This window comes from Pseudonaja textilis, chromosome 12, assembly GCF_049901715.1.
Source record: "Pseudonaja textilis isolate UNSWEBS1 chromosome 12, rPseTex1.2, whole genome shotgun sequence".
NCBI classification, from domain to species: Eukaryota; Metazoa; Chordata; class Lepidosauria; order Squamata; family Elapidae; genus Pseudonaja; species Pseudonaja textilis.
The window spans coordinates 17,427,436-17,450,080 of record NC_142001.1 but is presented as its reverse complement, the minus strand read 5'-3'; the positions used below and the strand labels follow the sequence as shown (position 1 = coordinate 17,450,080).

Below are 22,645 nucleotides of genomic sequence, written 5' to 3'. Positions count from 1 at the left end.
AAAACCGGAATGAAAAAAACATGGGAACTAAGCTTTATCCATTGGCTACTAATGAAGTTACATTAACGCTGATAGGAATAATTCTTGGGAAATTACTTTAATGCAGTGCAGAGGTCTATGGCTAATTCTGGTTAATTAATAATACCCAGAAGGGGTGGGAGGAAACGCAATAGTTTAATATATACACAGACATTAAGAAAAGCAGGGGATTGGGGGAGAGGATTACATTTCAACAAGTGGTTGAATTTCATAAGGTTTACAAAAATTTTTATATTGCTGGTTGATGACAGCTAATCAGGGAAGATTCATCATTTTCTCAATTTAATGAGTTTGTCTGCCATAAGGAATAGAGAAATGCCCTCAAGGGGGTCTAATTTCTAACAAAGACCTGCTCCTTTGGGTTTCATCATTCTGAAGAAGAAAAAAAACTTTGCAGGGAATAAAACTTCAAAAATGAGGTTCCTGCTTGGAAAGGGGGAAAGGTTTGATCCTCAGTCGACAACAGCGGAGATCCCAACTGAATTTTCTACCTGGTGCCCCCAATGTCAGATATTACATCAAAGGTGCGTTAAATCTTCTGGACTGTCCTGCTTAAATTAGCCCAGGGGAGAAGTTAAGCCTCTTATTCCCATAAGCGCTCACCAATAGCTAAATGACTGATATACTAGCAGCTGGAGAGAGACATAATTCCTTAAGGGCTTCTAAGGAACATCTGGCTGAAGTCACCGAGAAGCAAGATATTAAACAAGGGCTTTTTAAAGCAAGATTCAGAGGTGGGACGTCTTCCCCGAAGCCAGATTTAGAAGTTGGAAATAGTCCTTCGTATCGGTAGAAGACGGTTGAATGGATGATTGGAGTGTGGTGCTCTCTGAGCTTGGTGGTTTTCTCGTAGACGTTTCATGACCCAACTAGGTAACGTCATCAGTGCTAGCAGGATGTCTCCTACTTGAGCAAGGTTGGACTACAAGACCCCTTTGCTCTAATCCACCAGGGTTTGGGCCTATCTGAATTCTTTCACACCAAATATCACAGATTTACAGACATTTAGGGAGCTCTGGTGGCGCAGTTGGTTAGAATGTAGTACTGCAGGCTAATTCTGCCCATTGCCAGCAGTTCGATCCTGACTGGTTCAAGGTTGACATAGCCTTCCATCCTTCCAAGGTCAGTAAAATGAGGACCCAGATTGTTGGGGGCAATAGGCTGACTCTGTAAACTGTTTAGAGAGTGCTATATAAAGCACTGTGAAGTGGTGTATAAGTCTAACTGCTATTGCTAACTCTACCCACTGCCAGGAGTTTGATTCCCACCAGTTCAAGGTTGACTCAGCCTTCCATCCTTCCAAGATCGGTAAAATGAGGACCCAGATTGTTAGATGCAATAATATGACTCTGTAAACTGCTTAGTGGGAGCTGTAAAGCACTGTGAAGCGGTATATAAGTCTAAGTTCTTTCTTTCTTTCTTTCTTTCTTTCTTTCTTTCTTTCTTTCTTTCTTTCTTTCTTTCTTTCTTTCTTTCTTTCCTTCCTTCCTTCCTTCCTCCCTCCCTCCCTCCCTCCCTCCCTCCCCTTCCCTTCCTATCCATCCCAACGCAAGGTTGACTCAGCCTTCCATCCTTCCGAGGTTGGCCTACTTCTCACCAGCAGAAATGGGTCAGGTCTTTCCCACATATGCTACAGCCAGGATGTCAAACCTCCCAATGCTTCTGTGTCAACAGCCTGCAACCACCTGCCATTTTATAGGTCAGTTCACATCCATTTAGGTGAGGCAGGAATTAGCCTGGACACCGGAACATCTGATGAAGCTCAGACAGACATGGAACGAGTGAGTAACTGCTGAAAATAAATCAAAGCAGGGGAAGAGTCTAACTTTTAAGGATGCCGCATTTATTGTAGGAGAATACAGGAAGGAGTGATTTCCCCAAAGCCTTCGGGTTTTCCTGCAGCTCTACATCTGAAGCTAGGTCAGTAAAGGAAGACTCTTTTTTTAAAAAAAACGACAACAAAATCAAAGAATCTGTAAGCAGTTGGCAACGCTTATCTAGAGGAAACAGTCAACAGATTGGAAGCTCAGCACCATAATAGAATTATTAGTATTTTTTTCTTCCAGCCTGTGTTGGTTATAACAGCTTTTTTCTCTCTCTCTCTCTTTCAGCACTTCCTGATAAGCGGTTCTTAAATTTAGCATGCTAACTTTTCTCCCTTTCAAGCTTCCGGGTGATTGATAGACTTTCCACCCTTCCTAATTTAACAAAGCCAGAATTTATTTATTGTATTTATTTATTTTGTCAAGCGATTATTAGCTAACAGGTATAAGTATAAACATGGGTATAAATACATGAAATGGATACGAATAAGAAAAAAAAAAGAAACAATTGGACAGGGATGGTTGGTGCGATTATGCACGCCCCCTACAGACCTCTTAGGAAAGGGGTGAGGTCAATAGTAGACAGTCTAAGGTTAAAGTTTTTGGGGTTTGGGGAAGAAACCACAGAGTCAGGTAGAGTATTCCAGACATTGACTATTCTGTTCCTGAAGTTGTATTTTCTGCAATCAAGTTTAGTGTGGTTTACCTTGAGTTTGTATCTATTGTGTGCTTTTGTATTGTTATGGTTGAAGATGAAGTATTCATTGACAGGTAGGACATTGCAATATATAATTTTATGTACTATACTTGGATCGAACTGAAGGCAACGTAGTTCTAGGTTGTCTAGGTCAAAAAATTTCAAGTCTGGTGGCATAAGGAGTAGAGGACTCTTCTTGTAAAATATTTCTGGACTTTCTCAATTGCATTAATATCAGATATGTAATGCGGGCTCCAGACTGATGAGCTGTATTCAAGTATTGGTCTAGCAAATGTTTTGTATGCTCTAGTTAGTAGAGTGGAGAAAAAGCTACGCAGGATTAGGTTAGATTTATCAAATTTAACAAAGCCAGAAATGATTAGAGGGCTGAGGCTAAAATATATGAAGGCTAAATATATATCATATATAAATATATATATGAAGGCTATATATGGAGGCTAAAATATATGAAGAACGGTTGTGTACAAGAATTGGGTATCTCTAGTTTAATGAAAAGAGGATCTAGGGGAGACATGATAGCACTGGTCTGATATTTGAGGGGCTCCTACAAAATTGGGGGTCAAACTGTTTTCCAAAGCACCAATAGAGACGAGAAAACAATGGATGGAAACTAACCAAGGAGAGAAACAACCTAGAACTAAGGAGTAATTTCCTAACGGTGAGAGAAATCAACCAAGGGAACAACTTGACTTCAGAGGTTGTGGAGGCTCCATCACAAGAGGTTTTCAAAAAGAGACAGGACAATCATTTATCAGAAATGGTGCAGGGTCTCCGGCTCGGGCAGGGGGCTGGACTAAAAGACCTCCAAGGTTCCTTCCAACTCTATTTTTATTCTGTGGGTCTGTAGAGCTTCTCAGTCCTCCAGATCATGGTTGTCTCACAGGTGCTTTTTTCAAGAGGCAACTGGATTTTCTGGTTTTTTCTTGGAAGACGTTTTGCTTCTCATCCAAGAAGCTTCTTCAGTACTTTTTACACTCTTAATCCAGAATCAATTGATCATCCAACCAACCGCTTATTGTATTTATTTATTTTGCTCTAGTTTTGTCGCTTCTGATTTTTAAAAACCTGCTCGTCGTTGAATGAATAAATATTGATTGATTGACCTTAGTCCAGAAAGAAATGTAAAAGGATTTAATATGAGCTTTTCCTTCTCTCTAATTTAACCGTCAAGCCAATCCTCAAATCCACCAAGTGGAAAGAAAAAGATCTTTGTACATCAAACAATAATTCTTCTTCTTCTTCTTCTTCTTCTTCTTCTTCTTCTTCTTCTTCTTCTTCTTCTTCTTCTTCTTCTTCTTCTTCTTCTTCTTCTTCTTCTTCTTCTTCTTCTTCTTCTTCTTCTTCTTCTTCTTCTTCTTCTTCTTCTTCTCTTCCCCCTCTTCCTCCTTCTCCATTCCTATCCCTCCTTTTCCAAAAAAACAGAAAGTCCAGTTGCCTCTTGACAAAGTCCCCCACCTTTAGGATTCTATTCTAAGCCATCTGCTATGGCTTCTAACTTCTTCTCAAAGATGAATTCTCTTTTATGTTGTTCATTCCTCTGCTGGCTCTTTCCTGGAGGTTGAGTTTGGATGCTTTGAGGTGAAACCCAGAAACAGGAAGACGTTACTTGGCCCTCAAACCACAAAATTGCTCCCAGGCTCAAAGGACTCCCACCATGCCAGACCATGTGCCTGCTTTGGAGCCTTCTGTTCCAAAAAAATTGGGCAGAGCGTGAAATGGTTGCAGAGAAGTCCAGCAGGCCTTGTGGAAACCACATGGCTGCACAATGCAGTCCTTTTTTTAAAAAAAAATCTGGCACAAAGAAGTCCTATCACTATGCAATTTTCATTATTTTTAAAATGAAAAAAAAAAAAGTTCTGGAAATGACTCCTTTTTGCATGATTCATCTATTTCCTCCGCCTCCAAACCGATCTTTAGCCCAGATTCTCTTACCAGATTGTGCCCTATTCTAACCAACATTCCCCAGTTCTGGTTTTAAAGTCCACACATCTTAGGAAGTTTGTCCCAAGCTATAGGAGAGTCAGTTTGGTCCAGTGATTAAGACGCCAGAAGACAGTGAGTTCTAGTCCCAACTTGGGTGGAAAACAGAAGGAGGAAGTTGTGTTTGTGCTTTATTTGCAAAATTATTAAAGATGGAATATACTGTAAACAAATCACTGTGGTTTACAAATGAGAGTTGAGGTTCTCCTGTTGCTTTAAGGCATACTCTACAATATACACTGTGGCCTTTGGACAACCAATAAATCCAACTGGTTTCACACCTGATGGATGAGTGACAGATCAAAGCTGCGAACTGTATCTCTTACTGTTATTATTTGCCATGGGTGAATAGGCGACAATGTAAATTCAATAAATAAATAAATAAAAACAACTGTCACGGATAAAAGCCGATTCCAGTTACGATATGCACAACGGCTCATTTCGTACCCAACCAAATAGCCCAAAAGTTGCACAATAACCACAAGAACATGTCAGCGAGGAAGTGAACGTCAGCAAAAGCAGTTGGAGTGAATGTTCAACCCATCAATCAAAGTGACTTGGAGCTTTATAATCAGATGGAATTAGTTACATGACAGCATCACATCCCCTCAAGACTTGGTTGCATTAATCGCTGGCCACATTTGATGCGTTGAGGTTTGGCTTAACAAACTAATATAGGAACACGGCCAAACCATGACTATCCCCCTTCTCCTTTTCCACCAGCAGAGAAATCAGCCCCCAAGCCCTTGCTGCTATGGGGGCCTAACATTAAAATCATGGCTAATAATGGCCAAGCAAACCAGGATACCCTACCTAACTTTAATTCACTTTAGAATAGAATAGAATAGAATAGAATAGAATAGAATAGAATAGAATAGAATAGAATAAGGAATAGGATAGAATAGAATAGAATAGAATAAGAAATGAATAAAATAATAGAATAGAATAAGAAATGAATAGAATAGAATAGAATAGAATAGAATAGAATAGAATAGAATAGAATAGAATAGAATAGAATAGAATAGAATTGAAGAGTAGAGTAGAATAGAATAGAATAGAATAGAATAGAATAGAAGAATAGAATAGAATAATGAAGAATGAATAGAATAGAATAAGGAATAGGATAGAATAGAATAGAATAAGAAATGAATAAAATAATAGAATAGAATAAGAAATGAATAGAAATGAATAGAAATGAATAAAATAGAATAGAATAGAATAGAATAGAATAGAATAGAATAGAATAGAATAAGACAGGAGTAGAGTAGAGTACAATAGAATAGAATAGAATAGAATAGAATAGAATAGAATAGAATAGAATAAAATAGAACAGTTGGAAGGGACCTTGGAGGTCTTCTAGTCCAACCCCCTGCTCAAGCCTAACTTTGTTTCCAAAATGAATTATACCCAGTTGCCATTAAACATATTTATTTTTTTTATTCATCCATTCTTCAGAAATATCCCATACCTTATAGACTTGTCCATATGTCCCATTCCCAACGACTTGCACTAGTTCAAATATTCCAGCTGGATCCTAGAAAAGAATTAAATTAAAGGAAGTTAGTGTGCTTCTTGGAAAGATTAGCTTCTTGGCTGAGCTTTGCAGACTGCATCCAACTTTTATGTGGTTTCTTTGGCTTTGCATCTTGGGGTTGATGAACCGTAGTTGATGGTTATGTGCAGTCAACAAACTTAACTACATCCCTTCTCTCTTGGTGCCTTGTGGGTCGTACGCTTTAATTTTAAAAAAAGTATTTCAATCTTTAGTAACGACTGTTTTATGGATTTGTGGTTTTCTTTGATGGCTGTGTACTGCCCAGAGTCGCTCCTTGTGAAATAGGTGGCCGTATCAATTTGATATGTAAACTCTTATATCATTTCCAGGCAAGGCAACAGGGGTAAATTGTGGTCTTTGTAGGATCTTCATTACAGTCCATGAAACAATGAGGATAAAATCCCCCCTGGTCCATTAAAAAAGCAATAGGTAGATAGTTTAACACACACACACACACACACACACACACACCTAAAATAGAATTCACCTGTAGGAAAGGAACACTTGGGATTTTAATGTTTCAATGTTGGAAACCGCCCAGAATCCTTCACTAAAAGATGAGCAGCAAATAAATTCAATAAGAATTTAAGAGCCGTGGTAGCGCTGGGGTTGGAAGGAATTACAGCGGGCTAAACTCTGCCCACTGCGCAGCAGTTCGATCCTGACCAGCTCAAGGTTGACTCAGCCTTCCATCCTTCTGTGATAAGTAAAATGAGGACCCAGATTGTTGGGGGCAACAGGCTGACTCTGTAAAACGCTTAGAGAGGGCTGTAAAACACAGTGAAGCAGTACATAACTCTAAGTGTTAGTGCTAAGTGCGAAGGAAGGAAGGAAGGAAGGAAGGAAAGAAGGAAGGAAGGAAGGAGAGAGGAGGGAGAGAAGGAAGGAAGAAGAGAGGAGGGAGGGAGGGAAGGAAGGAAGGAAGGGCTATGGTGGCTCAGTGGTTAGAATGCAGTATTGCAGGCTAACTCTGCCCACTGCCAGCAGTTTGATTCTAACCGGCTCAAGGTTGACTCAACCTTCCATCCTTCCAAAGTTGATAAAATGAGGACCTGGATTGTTGCAGGCAGGATGCTGATTCTGTAAACTGGTTGGAGAAGACTGTAAAGCACTATGAAATGGTATATAGGTCTAAGTGCAATTGTTATGGCTATAAACAAACTAACACATACTTCCTGTCTGGACCAAACTCAGACAAAAATATGTCTGCCTGTTTCTTGTGGATAAGAACTTCTGAAATGTTGGAATGATCATGCCACATCTATTCTTGGCGAATAGATCAACAGAACCCCAAATTAAAGTAGAATCAACCTCACCCAGGGTCAGGCAATTCTATTTTCTGAAAACAGCTCGGAAAAGAGATGAAGGACCGGACACCCAAAATCATAGTGCAGCTCAGGTCACGCCACCACAGCAAAAACTCAAAACTCTTCCGCGACTGGGGCACAAAAACCTGAACTTCTGCTTTAGCTAAGGATGCAAATAAGGTTTAAAATGAGTTTATTTCCACCTGTCGCTTTCACTTAAGGCAAAGCTGTCTTTTTTATTTAAAAAAAAAATCCTAAAACGATTTGAATATGTAAATGCTTGCGTTTCAAGAAGAAGTCAGCAATATTCAGGTACCTGCATGCAAAAACCTAAAATTGGTTTGATCTTAACAGCGAAACAAACAACAGTCCAGAATTAATGTTATATATGGACAATATTCTCATTAGCATCGGTCACATAATGTATTCCTCTTCAGAGAGATAATAATGGGGCCTACTCCGTTTTAATCATAAAGCCAGTCGTGTGCAGCCGCCGCCAAAAAAGCTAACACAATCCTTGGCTGTATAAAGAGAGGCATAGAATCAAAATAACGTGAAGTATTAGTACTGCTTTATAAAACCTTAGTAAGACCACCCTTGGAATCCTGCACCCAGTTTTGGCCACCACATTACAGAAAAGATGTTGAGGCTTTGGAAAAAAAGTGCAGAGAAGAGCAACTAAGAGGATTAAGGGCCTGGAGACCAAAACATATGAAGAATGGTTGCAGGATTTGGGTGTGGCTGCTCTAGAGAAAAGAAGAATTAAGGGTGACGTGATAGGAGTATTTCAGTACTTGAGAGGCTGCCACAAAGAAGAGGGGGTCAACTTATTTTCCAAGGCACTGGAGGGCAGGAGAAGAAACAATGGATGGAAGCTAACCAAGGAAAGAAGCAACCTGGAATTAAGGAGAAACTCCCTCACAGTGGAGGACAATTTAACCAGTGGAACAGCTTGCCACCAGAAGTTGTGGGTGTTTCATCATTGGATGATTTCAAGAAGATACTGGACAGCCACCTGTCTGAAATGGTATAGGGTCTTCTGTTTGAGCAGGGGGGTGGACTGAAAGACCTTCAAAGTCCCTTCCAACTCTATTCTGATTGATTGATAGTCAACGGCCATGAGATCTAGTGGCTTGGCTCAGCCAATCTGAAAATAAGCAAGGGACTGCAAAGCAAACAGGTAGGACCACTGCAGAAAACAAATGTCCCGTGTTGCCAAGTCTTAAATCTCCATCTGGTTTAAACATCCAGGAAGTCCATTATGCTCCTATTTCCTGTGCTGGCAACCCCAGAAGTTTGTGAAGGCAGGAAACATACTTGGTGGCCTTCAAGTCTCCCGCCTCCCTGGTGTTTTTTTCCCTCACCTTACTGGTCTCCTTGGCCAATGATAAAGACCCAAGTATAGGAGAAACCATATGGCGGAGTCCATTAGAGCAATTAACATCCGAATGATAAATGGTTGGGTCAAACGGTTGGCACCTGTCGGAGGAAAACCCGTAGCTGTTTTGGCAGAAGCTGCTGATCAAAGGGTCCAGGGACGCAAACCCGATGGTCAAGGAAATGCCCCGCCTCTAAAATGGGCCAGATTCTGGGATAATTAAGAATTTGACTGGCCTGGAACACAGTAATAGATCATGGCTGTGCCAAGTAGCATAAGAGCCAATCCAAGTGGAATACCTCAGCTTGAAGATAGATTGCTGCTATTTTTAACCCAATAGCCAGTTTCAAATCACTTGTTAGGTTAAAACCTCTCTCTCTCTCTCTCTGAAGGGAAAAGGGGAAGGAAAGGGGAGAAAAAAATGAAACAAAAAAGGAGATGACAGGAGATGGAGAAGTGAGGGAAGGGAAGGGAAAGGAAGGAAAGGGAAAGAAAAGGAAGGGAGAGGGAAAGGGAAAAGGAGAGAGAAAGGGAAAGGAAGAGAAAAGAAAGGAAAGGAAAGGAAAGGAAAGGAAAGGAAAGGAAAGGAAAGGAAAAGGAAAAGGAAAAGAGAGAGAAAGGGAAAGGAAGAGAAAGAAAGGGAAGGGAAAAGGCGAGAAAAGAAAAGCAAGGAAAGGAAAGGAAAGGAAAAGGAAAAGGAAAAGGAAGGGAGAGGGAAAGGGAAAAGGAAGAGAAAAGAAAATAAAGGAAAGGAAAGGGAAAGGAAGAGAAAAGAAAGGAAAGAGAAAAGGAAAGGGAAAAGGAGAGGGAAAGGAAGAGAAAAGAAAGGAAAGGAAAGGGAAAGGAAAGGCATAGGGAAAGGAAGGGAAAGGGAGAGAAAAGAAAAGAAAAAGGAAAGGAAAAGAAAAGGGAAAAGGAAGGGAGAGGGAAAGGGAAACGGAAAAGGAGAGAAAAGAAAGGAAGGAGAAAGGAAGAGAAAAGAAAGGAAAGGGAGAGGGAAAGAGAAAGGGAAGGAATAGAAGTAAAGCGTTTCTCTGGGCATCTGGTGCAGGGTGGGGCAGCTAACCAAAATGTATGCTGTTGAATAAAATTGGTTGGCCAGAAAAGGTGTTATTAGACTCTTGCTGATACAGGGGCCGCGGTAGGCTGTTCTCCTGAAGCTCCTACTCAGATGTCAGGGACTCTTTGTTTTACTCATTCTGTTTTTGCTTTAACATGGCTGGATTTCCTATTAAAAAAAAATTAGCATATTGGTGTCTGAATCCTGTCCTTTCGGTTTCTAAACCCCAACAGATGGTTCTGCACTTGGCCAGAAAGAAAAATGCTTCCTACAATGTACTAATAAAGGAGAATATTTGTAACTCAGGGTTGAAACGAGGGGCCCTTGGTGCTCTCTGAACCTGTTTGTTTTCTTAGAGACGTTTCATTTCCAAACTAGGTAACAACATCAGTGTTGCAAGGCAGTGAGATTTGCAGAGGGGAGGAGGAGGAGGAAGAGGGCTGTGGAGTCCTTGGTGCTCTCTGAGTTTGCTTGTTTTCTTGCTGACGTTTCATTACCAAACTAGGTAACGTTATCAGTGATCACCATGTTCCTTGAATGTAGTTAAACTGAATTGCAATGAAAGGATAGCAAGAATAATTTCCTTCTTTTGCTACTTGCACTTCAGAGAACAGGATTGCATACTTCCAGGGCAGTGCAACACACTTCAAAGGCGAAGGGGTTTGGTCGCCTGAAACCCAACAACCGCACGTATTCCTAACTTAGTATGGAAACACAGAACTTGTATGCTTGGAAACTTACTTACTACCAGGGAAGAATGAACAAACCTATGGGTACAGTTGTGCAATGAGATGAACTAAGCACTGTATATAGCAGAGGTCTCCAACCTTGGCAACTTTAAGGCTTGTGGACTTCAACTCCCAGAATGGCTGAAGTCCTGCAAGCCTTAAAGTTGCCAAGGTTGGAGACCTCTACATAGGATCAGTATGGTAGTAACATAGCGACAACAGGAGCCTCAACAGAACTACATAACACTCAAAAGAGGGGGTTATAGCTCAGTGGTAGAGCTTTTGACTGCAGATCAAGAGGTCCCTGGTTCATATCCGGGTGTCCCCTCCCTGTGTAATTTTATTTTATTTTTTAAGTCAAGGAGAGAAAGAACTTGGAACTAAGGAGACACTTCCTAATTAAGCAATGAAACAGCTTGTCTCCAGAGGTTGTGTGTGCCCCATCACTGGAGGCCTTTAAGAAGAGGCCGCATAGCCATTTGTCTGCATTGGTTTCCTGCTAGAGCTGGGAGGTGGGGGAGGGGGTTGGACTAGAAGACCTCCAAGACCCCTCCCAACTCTTGCCATTCCCTTATTCCAACTCAAATAAGCCTTTCTATCTCTCCTTATGATAGTTGACCCTTGATGAATGTCTCTTTTCTTTTATGCACACTGAGAGCATTTGCACCAAGACAAATTCCTTGTGTGTCCAATCACACTTGGCCAATAAACTATTCTATTCTATTCTTCTATTCTTCTATTCTATTTCTATTTCTATTTCTATTTCTATTTCTATTTCTATTTCTATTTCTATTTCTATTCCATTCTATTCCATTCCTATTCCATTACTCTACTTCTCTACTTACTCTCCTATTCCATTCCATTCCATTCCATTCTATTTTTCTATTTCTATTTCTATTCTACTCTATTCTACTCTCATCATTCTATTCTATTCTATTCTATTCTATTCTATTCTATTCTATTCTATTCTATTCTATTCTATTCATTTCTAATTCTATTCTATTCTATTCTATTCTATTCTATTCTATTCTATTCTATTCTATTCCTGTTGTTTCCTACAAAAAGACTTTCTACTTTTGCCCATTCTGTTAAATTCTGTAACAATGGCCTAAAAAGCACGCAAAGATTCCTGCCCTCCAATTGTAAGGACAGCTATAAGGGGGAGGAAAAACCCCCCAATAATTGGTTAAGTGAGTCCGTCTTTGCAGCCACTTCCAATTGTGTTTTCCCACAACCAAAAAATAAAAAATAATAAAAAAATTGCAAGGCCGAAGACCTCAGATGTGGTTCCCGAAGAGGTCTTTTTTTCTGTACATATGAAAGAACTCCACTGAAGTAGAACCAAAGCTGTGGTGGGGTGGTGGGTTTTTTTTGGTACTCTGGGCTCCATTCCTCTTTATTCCAATGGTAGAATTTGCACAGTGTGCTTATTTTTGATTTTTTTTTAAAAAAAAATCCAACAGGGATGTATGGCTGGCGATGACTCCACATCTCAGGGGGAATTGATAGGATCGCTGATGGACAGGAAGGCCTGGGGTGGGGGTGGCTGCAGCTCTTGGAGGGCACATTTATCGGAAGCGCCTTAAGACAGGGACCCCTGACTGTGCTGGTCATATCCATGACTCAACCGAGGCACAGAGGGTGACTTAACCACATTTCAGCGGGTTTTCAACACTTTGCAGAACTCATATTTGCTGGTGAGACAGCAAATATGAAGAGACACAGAAGCTCTCTGGCAAGGCCAAGGATTTCCTGAACTCCACCCTTTCCAACTATTTTTTTTTTGGGGGGGGGGTAGGGATCAGCTGACCTAATAAAGGGAAGAACAAAACTTTGGATGGCCCCGATCCAGGAATTGCTGGGAAGACGTACAGAAAAGAAATTCATTTTTTAAAAGCAAACACGAGATTTGGAGAGAGAAGAGAGAGAGAAGAAGAGAGAGAGAGAGAGAGAGAGAGAGAGGGGAGAAAAGAGAGAGAGAGAGACAAGAAGAGAGAGTAGAGAAGATGGGAAAGAGAAAGGAGAGAGAGAGAGAGAAGAGAAGGAGAGAAGAGAGAAAGAGAAAAGGAAAGAGAAAGAAAGAAAAGAGAAAGTGAGAAGAGAGAGAGAAAGAGAGAGAAAAGAGAGAGAGGGGAAAGACAGAAAAGAGAGAGAGTAGAGAGAAAGAGATAGGGAAAGAGAGAAAGGAGAGAGAGAGAGAGAAGAGAAGGAGAGAAGAGAGAAAGAGAAAAGGAAAGAGAAAGAAAGAAAAGAGAAAGAGAGAAGAGAGAGAGAAAGAGAGAGAAAAGAGAGAGAGGAGAAAGACAGAAAAGAGAGAGAAAAGGAGAGAGAGAGAAGAGAAAGGGAAATGGAAAGAGAGAGGAAAGAGAGAAAGGAAAGAGAGAGAGAAAAGGGAGACAGACACAGAGAGACAGAGAGAGAGAGAGAGAGAAAGAAAGAGAGAGAGAGAAAAGAAAGAGAAGGGGAGAGAGAGAATGGACACACACTCTTCCATTATTCAAAATATTGGTCAGTGGGGTGGAATGACATTTATGACAAAGCTGGCATTCAGGATTATGAATCTTTTGTAAAGAAGCCGTAGCTGCAAAAGACACATCTTTGAAACATGAGGTTCAGACACGCAAATGGAAAAGTTCTGGATGTGGTGATTTCATCTCCCAAAGCTTTTCGGAGTTCCAGGCTTCAGAAGAAGAAGGGTGGTAGGTTTTTGGCGGCCTGTGTAGCCACACATCCACTCTGGGTGTTTTCTCTCTCCAGGGGCTAAGAAAAACCTCTGGATTCCGAGTGCAAAGGCCAGAAGTCCAGATGTGGCCAAATCCACCAGGATGGTTGACCCAAGTCCATGTAGCTGGCCTCATGACCCAGCTTTCACATTCAGGTTTCCGCTTTGCTTAGCCGATGCTGGGATTCACAGCATCGCAAAGCCGAGACGGGCATGTTCAGGGCTCAAAAAATCCAACGTCTTGCACAGAGGTGGAAAAATGGCCGAAAAACGAGTGGGGCGGGGCCAGCCAGTGATGGGATTGGCTCCAATCGGCTGGATCCTACCTGTTCCTATGAGGCGAGGGGCTGGGAGGCGGGGCTGAGTGGTGATGAGTGACATCTCCCACCCAGTCACATGACCAACCGGCCATGCCTACCCAGCCAGAGAACCGGGTGTTAAAAAATCTGCAGCCCACTGCTGGTCTTGCGCAGAGGTAGTATTCAGCCGGTTTGCACCAGTTCTGGAGAACCGGTAGCGTAAATTTTGAGTAGTTCAGAGTACCAGCAAATACCGCATCTGACTGGCCCGCCCCATCTATGCTCATCCACCTCCTGAGTCCCACCTGATTGGCTGGGTCTTCTTTGGTTGCCCTGCACAGGAGAAAGCGGAGCTGGAAAGCAGGTTAGTGGAGTGGGGAGCAACCGGTTCGGACAGTTCTGGAGAACTGGTAGTGGAGATTTTGAGTAATTTGGACAACCAGCAAAAACTGTCTTTGACTGGCCCCCCCCATCTATGCTCTGCCTCCTGAGTCCCAGCTGATTGGCTGGGTCTTCTTTGGTTGCCCTGCACAGGAGAACGGAGCTGGAAAGCAGGTTAGTGGAGTGGGGAGCAACCGGTTCGGACCGGTTCTGGAGAACTGGTAGTGGAGATTTTGAGTAATTTGGACAACCAGCAAAAACTGTCTTTGACTGGCCCCGCCCCCATCTATGCTCTGCCTCCTGAGTCCCAGCTGATTGGCTGTGTCTTCTTTGGTTGCCCTGCACAGGAGAACAGAGCTGGAAAGCAGGTTAGTGGGGTGGGGAGCAGCCGGTTCTGACCAGTTCTGGAGAACCGGTAGCGGAAATGTTGAGTAATTCAGAGAACCGGCCAATCCCGCCTCTGACTGGCCCCGCCCCCATCTATTCTCTGCCTCCTTCTTTGGTTGCCCTGCACAGGAGATCGGAGCTGGAAAGCAGGTTAGAGGGGTGGGAAGAGAATGGGGATTTTGCAGTATCCTTCCCCTGGAGTGGGTGAAAACGCAGATTTTACAGTATCCTTTCCCTGCCACGCCCACCGCACCACGCCCACAGAACCGGTAGTAACAAAATTTGAATCCCACCAATGGCCTTGCAACATGCAACAAGGAAGTCCTCCATGGGTACATTTTAATGAGTTAATTATGGTCACTATCCTCCCCACCCCGACATCCTTCTCCAGATCTGGACTGATGTACATTTTCATGGAGATTCCCAGGAGGGACAGATGAAACATGGGGCCGATCAAAGAAAATTCACACTTTTTCTGCCTCACTTCCTTTCTTTCCTCCGTCAGATAGTTCACTCTACCCCACCCAGCATATCTTAGAAATAACGTGGTGATCCTTGCTCTGAGTCCTTTTATGAGTCACCAGCATTGATATGGCTACGGAAAAGGCAAATGCAGTTTAGTTTCTGCTTTCTTTGAATAATAATATACTTTTTTTTTTTCAGGAAGTAACATTTCCTCTTTCTTTGGCCTTAGATCTGATGCCACCTCAAATCCAGTTATTATCCTTGCCGAGATTTTAAAAGATCTGGGGTGGTTCAGAAGGATCCATCAAGGATTCCAAAAAAAAAGACTGAGAAACCTGGCTGGAAGATTTGCAAAGAAACAAAAAAAGAGGAAAAAAAACCCATTCTAATAATACAAATAGTTTTTGACTTACAACCGTTCAAAGTTACAACAGCACTGAAATATGTGACTCACGCCCGTTTTTCACCGCTTTATGGCCTTTGAAGCACCTCCTGTGATTATGGGATCAAAATCCAGATACTTGACAACTGATTCACATTTATGATGGTTGCAATGTCCTAGGGTCCCGTACGACCTTTTTGCAACCTTTCAACAACAGGCGATTCACTTAACAACCAGGTTACTAATGTATCCACTGCGGTGATTCACTTAAACGGTGGCAAGAACAGGTCGTAAAGTGGGATAAAACCCATTTAGCAACGGTCTTCCTTAACAACGGGAATTTCAGGCTTGTTTGTGGTCATAAGTCAAGAACGACCTGAATTCTTGGCAGGCTGGAAAGGGTAACCCAAGCCAGGAGCCGTGGCCCATTCTCTTTCTTTCCGATAAATGCATTTATTTAGTGGCGACCAAATTTATATTCCAGCCTATCGCGAGACTCTAAGATGGTTTATAGCAGGGATATACGCGATGCAATATCAAGAATAAACCTATCGCTTCGTTATGCATATCCCTGCTGTAAACTATAAAGCCCCAAAACACACAATGGTTTTCAAATATAGCCAGTTCCAGTTGAAATGTTTTTGGGGGAAGAGAAAACAGCTACGTTTCTCGCCATAAGTGTGTATACATCTGAACTAGGCTGTGTTGTTTCTCTGTGTCACAAAATATATGTGGGTAGATGCATAATTTTGCATTTATTTATTTATCTTGTCATGTTTATGTAGTGTAAAATTGGAGGTGGTTGTTCTGACCTAGGCTTCACGAAACAGATTCCTCGTCCCGATAAAACCCTTTTTATTTAAGTGAAAGAGAAATTCCTCTCCAGCAAAATCCTGGCAAACAGTCTTTCAGGAGATTGCACAACTACAGACCTTTATCAGGCTAGGAGACTGGCCAGGCCAATATCTTCCAAACGCCACTCTGTAGCAGAAATTACTTGGCAAGGAGTCAGGAATAGATCTTCACCCTAATTAAATGAACTAATTGTCTCCTGCAAACTCCACTCCCAAGTTGACCCTTGTTCCTTAACTGTTCCCTTCTCCTGGCAGCTCTGTGCATGCGCACACTGGGAACAGGCTCCAGCTGTTCTTCTTCCCCACTGATCTCCAACTCCGAAGGCAGCTGATAACTGTCAGATGGCCCTGGCCCCATCTCTGCCTCCGATGCACAGCCCTTGTCAGAGCCTTCCCCAGACTCCAAGACTGGCCAATGTTCCTCCCCAACCTCCTCACTGTCCACGTCTGCCACCAACTCCGCTGACCACTGGCGGGCCACAACACTGGTGACCCTTTAAGAGCTGTAGGCAATGAAATTTCATTTTCAACATATGCCGATTAGTGTACATTCAAAGTAGACAATAAAGTTGTTCCATTCTAAAATTGCAACTTTGAAGAGTTTGGTAGTCCTCAACGTACAACAATTTGTTTAGTGACCTTTGGAATTACAAGAACACTGAAAAAAGTGACTTATGACCATTTCTCTCTCTTGCAGCAACAGCAGCCTCACAGACACGTGGTCAAACTTCCACTGATTCGTATTTATGACGGTCGCAGTTGTCCCGGAGGTGTGTGTCATTTGATCCCTTTTTGCAACCTGAGTCAATTTGGGAGACAGATTCACTTAAGAACCGGGTTACTAACTTAACAACCACAGGGATTCACTTAAGAACAAGGAAGGAAGTTCGTAAAATGAGGCATGACTCACTTAAGAACCGTCTCGCTCAGCAACGGAAATTGGCGGCTCAATGGCAATTGTAAAATCAAAGATTGATCTGTACTGCAAATTCCTCCAGAGGAGCTAAATCCCATGGCTGGATTTAAGCTGCCCTGGACTTGAGGTGGGATTCCTTGAAGATTTTCTGCCTCCTGTGTTGTGCAAAGAGGACACAACCACACACGCACAGCCTCTGCACACTGCCAATTTGTATAGGAGACGTGCAATTAAAAGGGGTGTTTTTTTTTCCTGCCAACTCAGGGAGAAAGCTCTGCGTGTGTGTGTGTGTGTGTGTGTGTGTGCGCGTGTGCGTGTGCGTGTGTGTGTGTGTGTGTGTGTATTTGCAAGGAACAAAAGGCCCAGCTATGGGAAAACAGCTGTAGGATTTCCCTTGGCCACCATGGGTGGCAAGGAGATTTTTCACACTGTCTGTGTCCCCCACCCCAAGATCCTTTGAAAGGGGGGGAAGCTACCAATTGAACCCAGTTTCTGTGCCCCACTCTAAGATAAAGCCTTAGTAAGATTACACCTAGAGTACTGCATGCAGTTGTGGTCACCACACTCTAAAAAAGATGTGGAGACTCTTGAAAAAGTGCAGAGAAGGGCAACAAGGATGATGAGGGGACTGGAGGCTAAAACGTACAATGAATGGTTACAGGAACTGGGCCTGGCTGGTCTAGGGAAGAGAAGGACCAGGGGAGACAGGAGAGCAGCCTTCCAATACTTGAGGGGCTGCCACAGAGAGGAGGAAGGGGGTCAAGCTACTTTCCAAAGCCCCGAAGGCCAGGCAAGGAACAATGGATAGAAACTGAACAAGGAGAGATTCAACCTGGAAATAAGGAGAAACTTTCTGACAGTGAGAACAATCAACCAATGGAACAGAAGTTGCCTTCGGAAGTGGTGGGAGCTTCATCCCTGGAGAGTTTGAAGAAGAGACTGGATTGCCATTGGTCAGAAATGGTGTAGGGTCTCCTGCTTGGGCAGGGGGTTGGACTAGATGATCTCCAAAGTCCCTTTTAACTTTGTTAATCTCTTAATCCTTGGAAGGGGAGAAGCGAGCAAACTGAACCAGGTGTCTGTGATTTATTGTCGAGCTCATCCGTGGGAAGCACCCCTTCCAGGGCTGACCCAAAAGTTTTGAGACCCCCATGGAAGGCGAAGGGGTCCAACTTCGGCCTTTTGGGGGTCAACTTCAATTCCCAAGCCATGAACAGAGACGGGGAAGGAAAGTTGATGATAGGCCAGTGGCAATCGGCGGTGCCAGCCAACCTGGCCCCAAACCCTCCAAAGGGAAACGGAAATTAAACCCTAATTCAATCACGGCCCCGAGCCAACCTGGGCAGTGTGCTTGAAACCGGATTGCTTGGATCACATGCGCACCCTCAGTTTAAGGCCAACGAAGCAACAAGAGTCCAAAAGGACAGTCAAAGCACCCAGCACGGATGGTGTCACCTAGTTGGGTAATGAAACCTCTGCAAGAAAACCAGCCAGCTCAGAGGGACACATCACTTGGTTACAGTAGCCGTCCATGAGCCCCAGGTTCAAATCCCATTTCTGTCCAACCGACCTCGCAGGGTTGTAGGGAGGATAAGTGGGAAGGTGGGCGTATCCTCCCTCACTGGGGGGGAACATGGGGAGGGAACGGATATGCACACTCCACTGAAGAAGTTGAACTGACTCTTTCTTTCTTTCTTTCTTTCTTTCTTTCTTTCTTTCTTTCTTTCTTTCTTTCTTTCCTTCCTTCCTTCCTTCCTCTTTCTTTCTCCTCTTTCTTTCTTTCTTTCTTTCTCCCTCTCTCTTTCTTCTCTCTTTCATTCTTCTTTCTTTCTTTCTCTTCCTTTCCCTCTCTCACTCTTCTCTCTCTCATCCTCTCTTCATCTTCTTTTCTCTCCCTCCTCCCTCTCTTCTTCTCTCTCTCTTCTCTCCTCTCCCTCCTCTCTCCTCTCCACTCTCCCTTTTCTATTCTCTCTCTCTCCTTCTTTCTCCCCTTTTCATCCTTTTCTTTCACCCTCTCTCTTTCCCTCCCTCCCTCTACCCATCTCTCTTTCTCTCCCCGTCTTCCTCTCTCTCTCTCTCTCTCCTTTCCTCCCTCTCCCTCTCAGCTTCTCTTTCCCCCTCTTTCACCTTCTCTATTTCACCCTGTCTTTCCCTTCCACTCCTTGCCCCTTCTTTCTCTCTTTCTCTCTCTTCCCACTCTCTCTCTCTCTCTGTCTCCCTCTGCCTCTTTCTTTCTGTCTGTCTTGTCCCTTTCGGTCTCTCTCTCTCTGTGTGTCTCTCTTTCTTTCTCTCTCCACACGTGTATCTCTGTCTCTCGCTCGCTCGCTGTGTGTGTGTGCGCGCGTGTCTGGTTGCCCAGCCTCCTCAGAAGTTAACTGGGTCGCTGACAACTTTGGAGGCCGCGTTCCCACGACCTGCTCAACCGGGTCCTCGGCAAGTCAGCCTTGGGCAGCCAGTCCGTGGGCTCTCGCCTTAGACGCGCGTTTTGCCCAAAGTCCGAAGACTCCAGCCGGGCGCCCAGAGGAAAAGGCGCACAAGCCCAGCCGGGCTGCGGGGGTCGTGGGAACGCAGCAGTCCCGCTTCTCTCTCTCTCTCTCTTTCTCTCTCTCTCTTTCCCACTCCCTCCCTCCGTCTCCTCTGCAATGCCACGCAGGAGCCACTTACCCGGAGCGCTCCCAGGTCGGTGTTATCCAAGCTCCGCGCGGCGCAATCGCTGGCCATGGCTTTGAAAGGATGCGGGCAGGCGCCGGGCTGCGCGTTGCTGCAGAGGAGCGGCGGTGGCCGGCCCGGCTAGCTGGCTCTTCGGCTGCTTCTGCTCCCCCGCGGGTGCCCGGCGGTTCTAGCGGACTCAGCCGTCGTCCATGGCCGCGGAACGGCCGCCGGGACCCAGCGCAGGAAGCCTGACATGCAGAGCCGGCAAAAGCGGGCTAAGGGGGGTGGAGGGGAGCAAAAGAAAGAAAGAGAGAGAGAGAGAGGAAAGGAAGGAAGGAAGGAAGGAAAGAAGGAGGAGGAGAAGAAGAAACTTTTCTTCTTCTTCTTCCTCCCCCCCCCCTCCGCCCCGCCCGCAGTCAGAGGGCGAGGACACAGCGGCTCCGCCGTCCAGATGCTCGCAAGGACAACAACTTTCGCGCAGACATTTCCTAGGGAAAAGTTTGCGAGGAAGTGACGTGGGCTGGCGGGGGGAGGGTGATGCAACAGCTGGGACGGGTGGGGGTGGAGGGCAGGGGGCAGCTGCAGAAGGGAGAAGGGGGTCGGCTCCTAGGATGCTCCGGTGGCTCCTCTCTCCGTTACCCGCAAGTTGAGTTGTTCACACAACCGCTTTTTCCTGCTTGCTGCATCAGATCCAGTTGCATGGCAGGCTCTCCGGGTTAACGGGGGGTGGGGGTGGGGGGGGACGCCATCCGAAGCCAAGCTGCGTTAACCCGCCCCAAGCTTGTGTCTGTCTGTCTGTCTGTCTGTCTGTCTTTCTTTCTTTCTTTCTTTCTTTCTTTCTTCCTTTCTTTTTCTTTCTTTCTTTCTTTCTTTCTTTCTTTCTTTCTTTCCTTCCTTCCTTCCTTCCTTCCTTCCTTCCTTCCTTCCTTCCTTCCTTTCCTTTCCTCCACCTTCTCTTCCTTTCTTCCTTTGATTCCTTTTCTTGCTTGCTTGCTTTCTTCCTTGCTTTCTTCCTTTCTTTCTTTCTTTCTTTCTTTCTTTCTTTCTTTCTTTCTTTCTTTCTTTCTTTCTTTCTTTCTTTCTTCTTTCTTTCTTTCTTTCTTTCTTCTTTCCTTCCTTTCCTTTCCTTCCTTCCTTCCTTTCTTTCTTTCTCTCCTTCCTTCTTTTCTTTCTTTTCTTTCTTTCCAGCAAATATCCCCAATACTCTTCCATCCTCCTACTTTCCACACAACAACCCTGTGAAGTGGACTTGGGAGAGAGAAAGAGAGAGGGGGAGAGAGAGGGGAGAGAGAAAGAGAAAGAGAGAGAGAGACTGGCCCAAAGTCACCCAATTGGCTTTCCTGCCAAGATGGAACTATTACCAAGACCCTAATCCTCAGCCCAAGAAAAAGCTGGGGATTCTGCGACCTGTAGTCCTAGGGATGGTTCCAGGTTAAGCAAAGCTGCCTGTGACCACAGGCCGAGGTTGGTTTCAGGGAAAAACTTGCAAAAACCAGATATTTCTGCTCCTGTCACTGGGTATCTGTTACTCTTCACCCGATACGGGTCTGAGTTTAAAGACACAATGTGAAAATTAATGAATTTATTTCTTATTTAACTCCTGTAGCCACCCATCTCCCACCCAGTGATTCTGGGTGGCTTAGAATTCTAGAACAGTTAAAATAACTAAAAACAATAAAAAGGGTAAAAGCACTGAGAAAATAAATCCACACCATCGCCAAGATCATTGCCCAACCAACTAGGAAAATGGAGAAATGAGTTCTGAAGCCTCTCCTTTCACGCCGTCCAACTCTTTCCCCTTACCCAAAAACCTTCAAAGCCTTTCTAGATTGTGAGCCCCCTTCCTGCACCCCACTGCCATTGGGAGGGGGAGACATTGGTGTCTCTGACTCTTACCCCAACTTCCTTCGCTGCAGGAAAGAGCATCCCAGCACAAACCACAAAGGCAACCACCCCCTGCCCACAATCAGGGTGTGTACACGTGGGCTAACCTACTTTCTAGAAGTGACAAAGAGGTACCAGTGAGGCTCAAGTTCATTGTGCAAATTATAACTCTGGGAGAGAGAGAGAGAAAGAGAGAGAGAGGGAGGGAGGGAGGGAAGGAGAGGGAGGGAGGGAGAGGGAGAGAGGACTGTAACTGTAGATATAGAGGTAGGCGCACACCTTAAAAAATAACAATGCTAAATGGAGGAGCAAATAGCAGTGCAGACTTCCTGAAAGAGAAGTTAAATTTAGAGGAGGAAGCATTTTGCATACAGCAACTCTCTGAGTGTTTTAACTTTGGCCTGGGCCCTGCTAAAGTGGAGGCAGTTTGGAAGAAAGAGGCATGATCTGGCCTAAAGACAGTCTGCCTACCTTATACCCATTATAATTTTATTTATTTATAATCCACTTTGTTAGATTATGAATAACTCAAGATGGCAAATGGGCTGGATGCTTCTTTGCTCCTCCCGTTTTTTCTCACAACAGCCCTGTGAGGTGGGATGGGTGGAAAGAGAGGAGGTGGCCCAAAGTCACCCAGATGGCTTTCGTGAGTAAGGCGGGACTAGAACTCACCATCTCCTGGTGATCGACCCAAAGTCACCCAGATGGCTTGCATGCTTAAGGTGGAACAAAAACTCACTCTCTCCCACTTTCTAAGCCAGCACCTTAACTACACCAAACTGGCTCTACACTACAAAGAAAGAAAGAAAGAAAGAAAGAAAGAAAGAAAGAAAGAAAGAAAGAAAGAAAGAAAGAAAGAAAGAAGAGAAAAAGGAAAAAAAGAAAGAAAGAAAGAAAGAAAGAGAAAAGGAAGAAAGAAAGCAAAAAGAAAGAAAGAAAGAAAGAAAGAAAGAAAGAAAGAAAGAAAGAAAGAAAGAAAGAAAGAGGAAGAGAAAAAAGAAAGAGGAAAGAAAGAAAGAGGAAAGGAAGAAAGAAAGCAAAAAGAAAAAGAGGAAAGAAAGAAAAGGAAGAAAGAAAGCAAAAAGAAAAAGAAAGAAAGAAAGAAAGAAAGAAAG

The 22,645-nt window shown here is 43.9% G+C and overlaps 1 protein-coding gene and 1 non-coding gene across 3 annotated transcripts in view; one reads left to right on the top strand and one right to left on the bottom strand.

Moving 5' to 3' along the window:
- The window catches only part of NRK (Nik related kinase), a 90,121-nt gene extending 69,967 nt beyond the window's left edge, over positions 1-20,154 (bottom strand). Inside the window, exons 1-2 of one of the 2 annotated variants that reach the window (XM_087941147.1) lie at positions 19,659-20,154; positions 6,029-6,094 (exon numbers count right to left, since the gene is read on the bottom strand). In XM_087941147.1, coding sequence (XP_087797273.1) covers positions 6,029-6,094; positions 19,659-19,715 — 123 coding nt within the window. In that variant the 5' untranslated portion in view covers positions 19,716-20,154. The remainder of the gene's footprint in view (positions 1-6,028; positions 6,095-19,658) is intronic. The other variant, XM_087941148.1, reaches the window with a different exon arrangement.
- On the top strand, positions 10,845-10,916 carry TRNAC-GCA (transfer RNA cysteine (anticodon GCA)). Its single transcript has one exon. It is a non-coding gene; the product is annotated as a tRNA-Cys (tRNA).
- Positions 20,155-22,645: the final 2,491 nt, after the last annotated feature.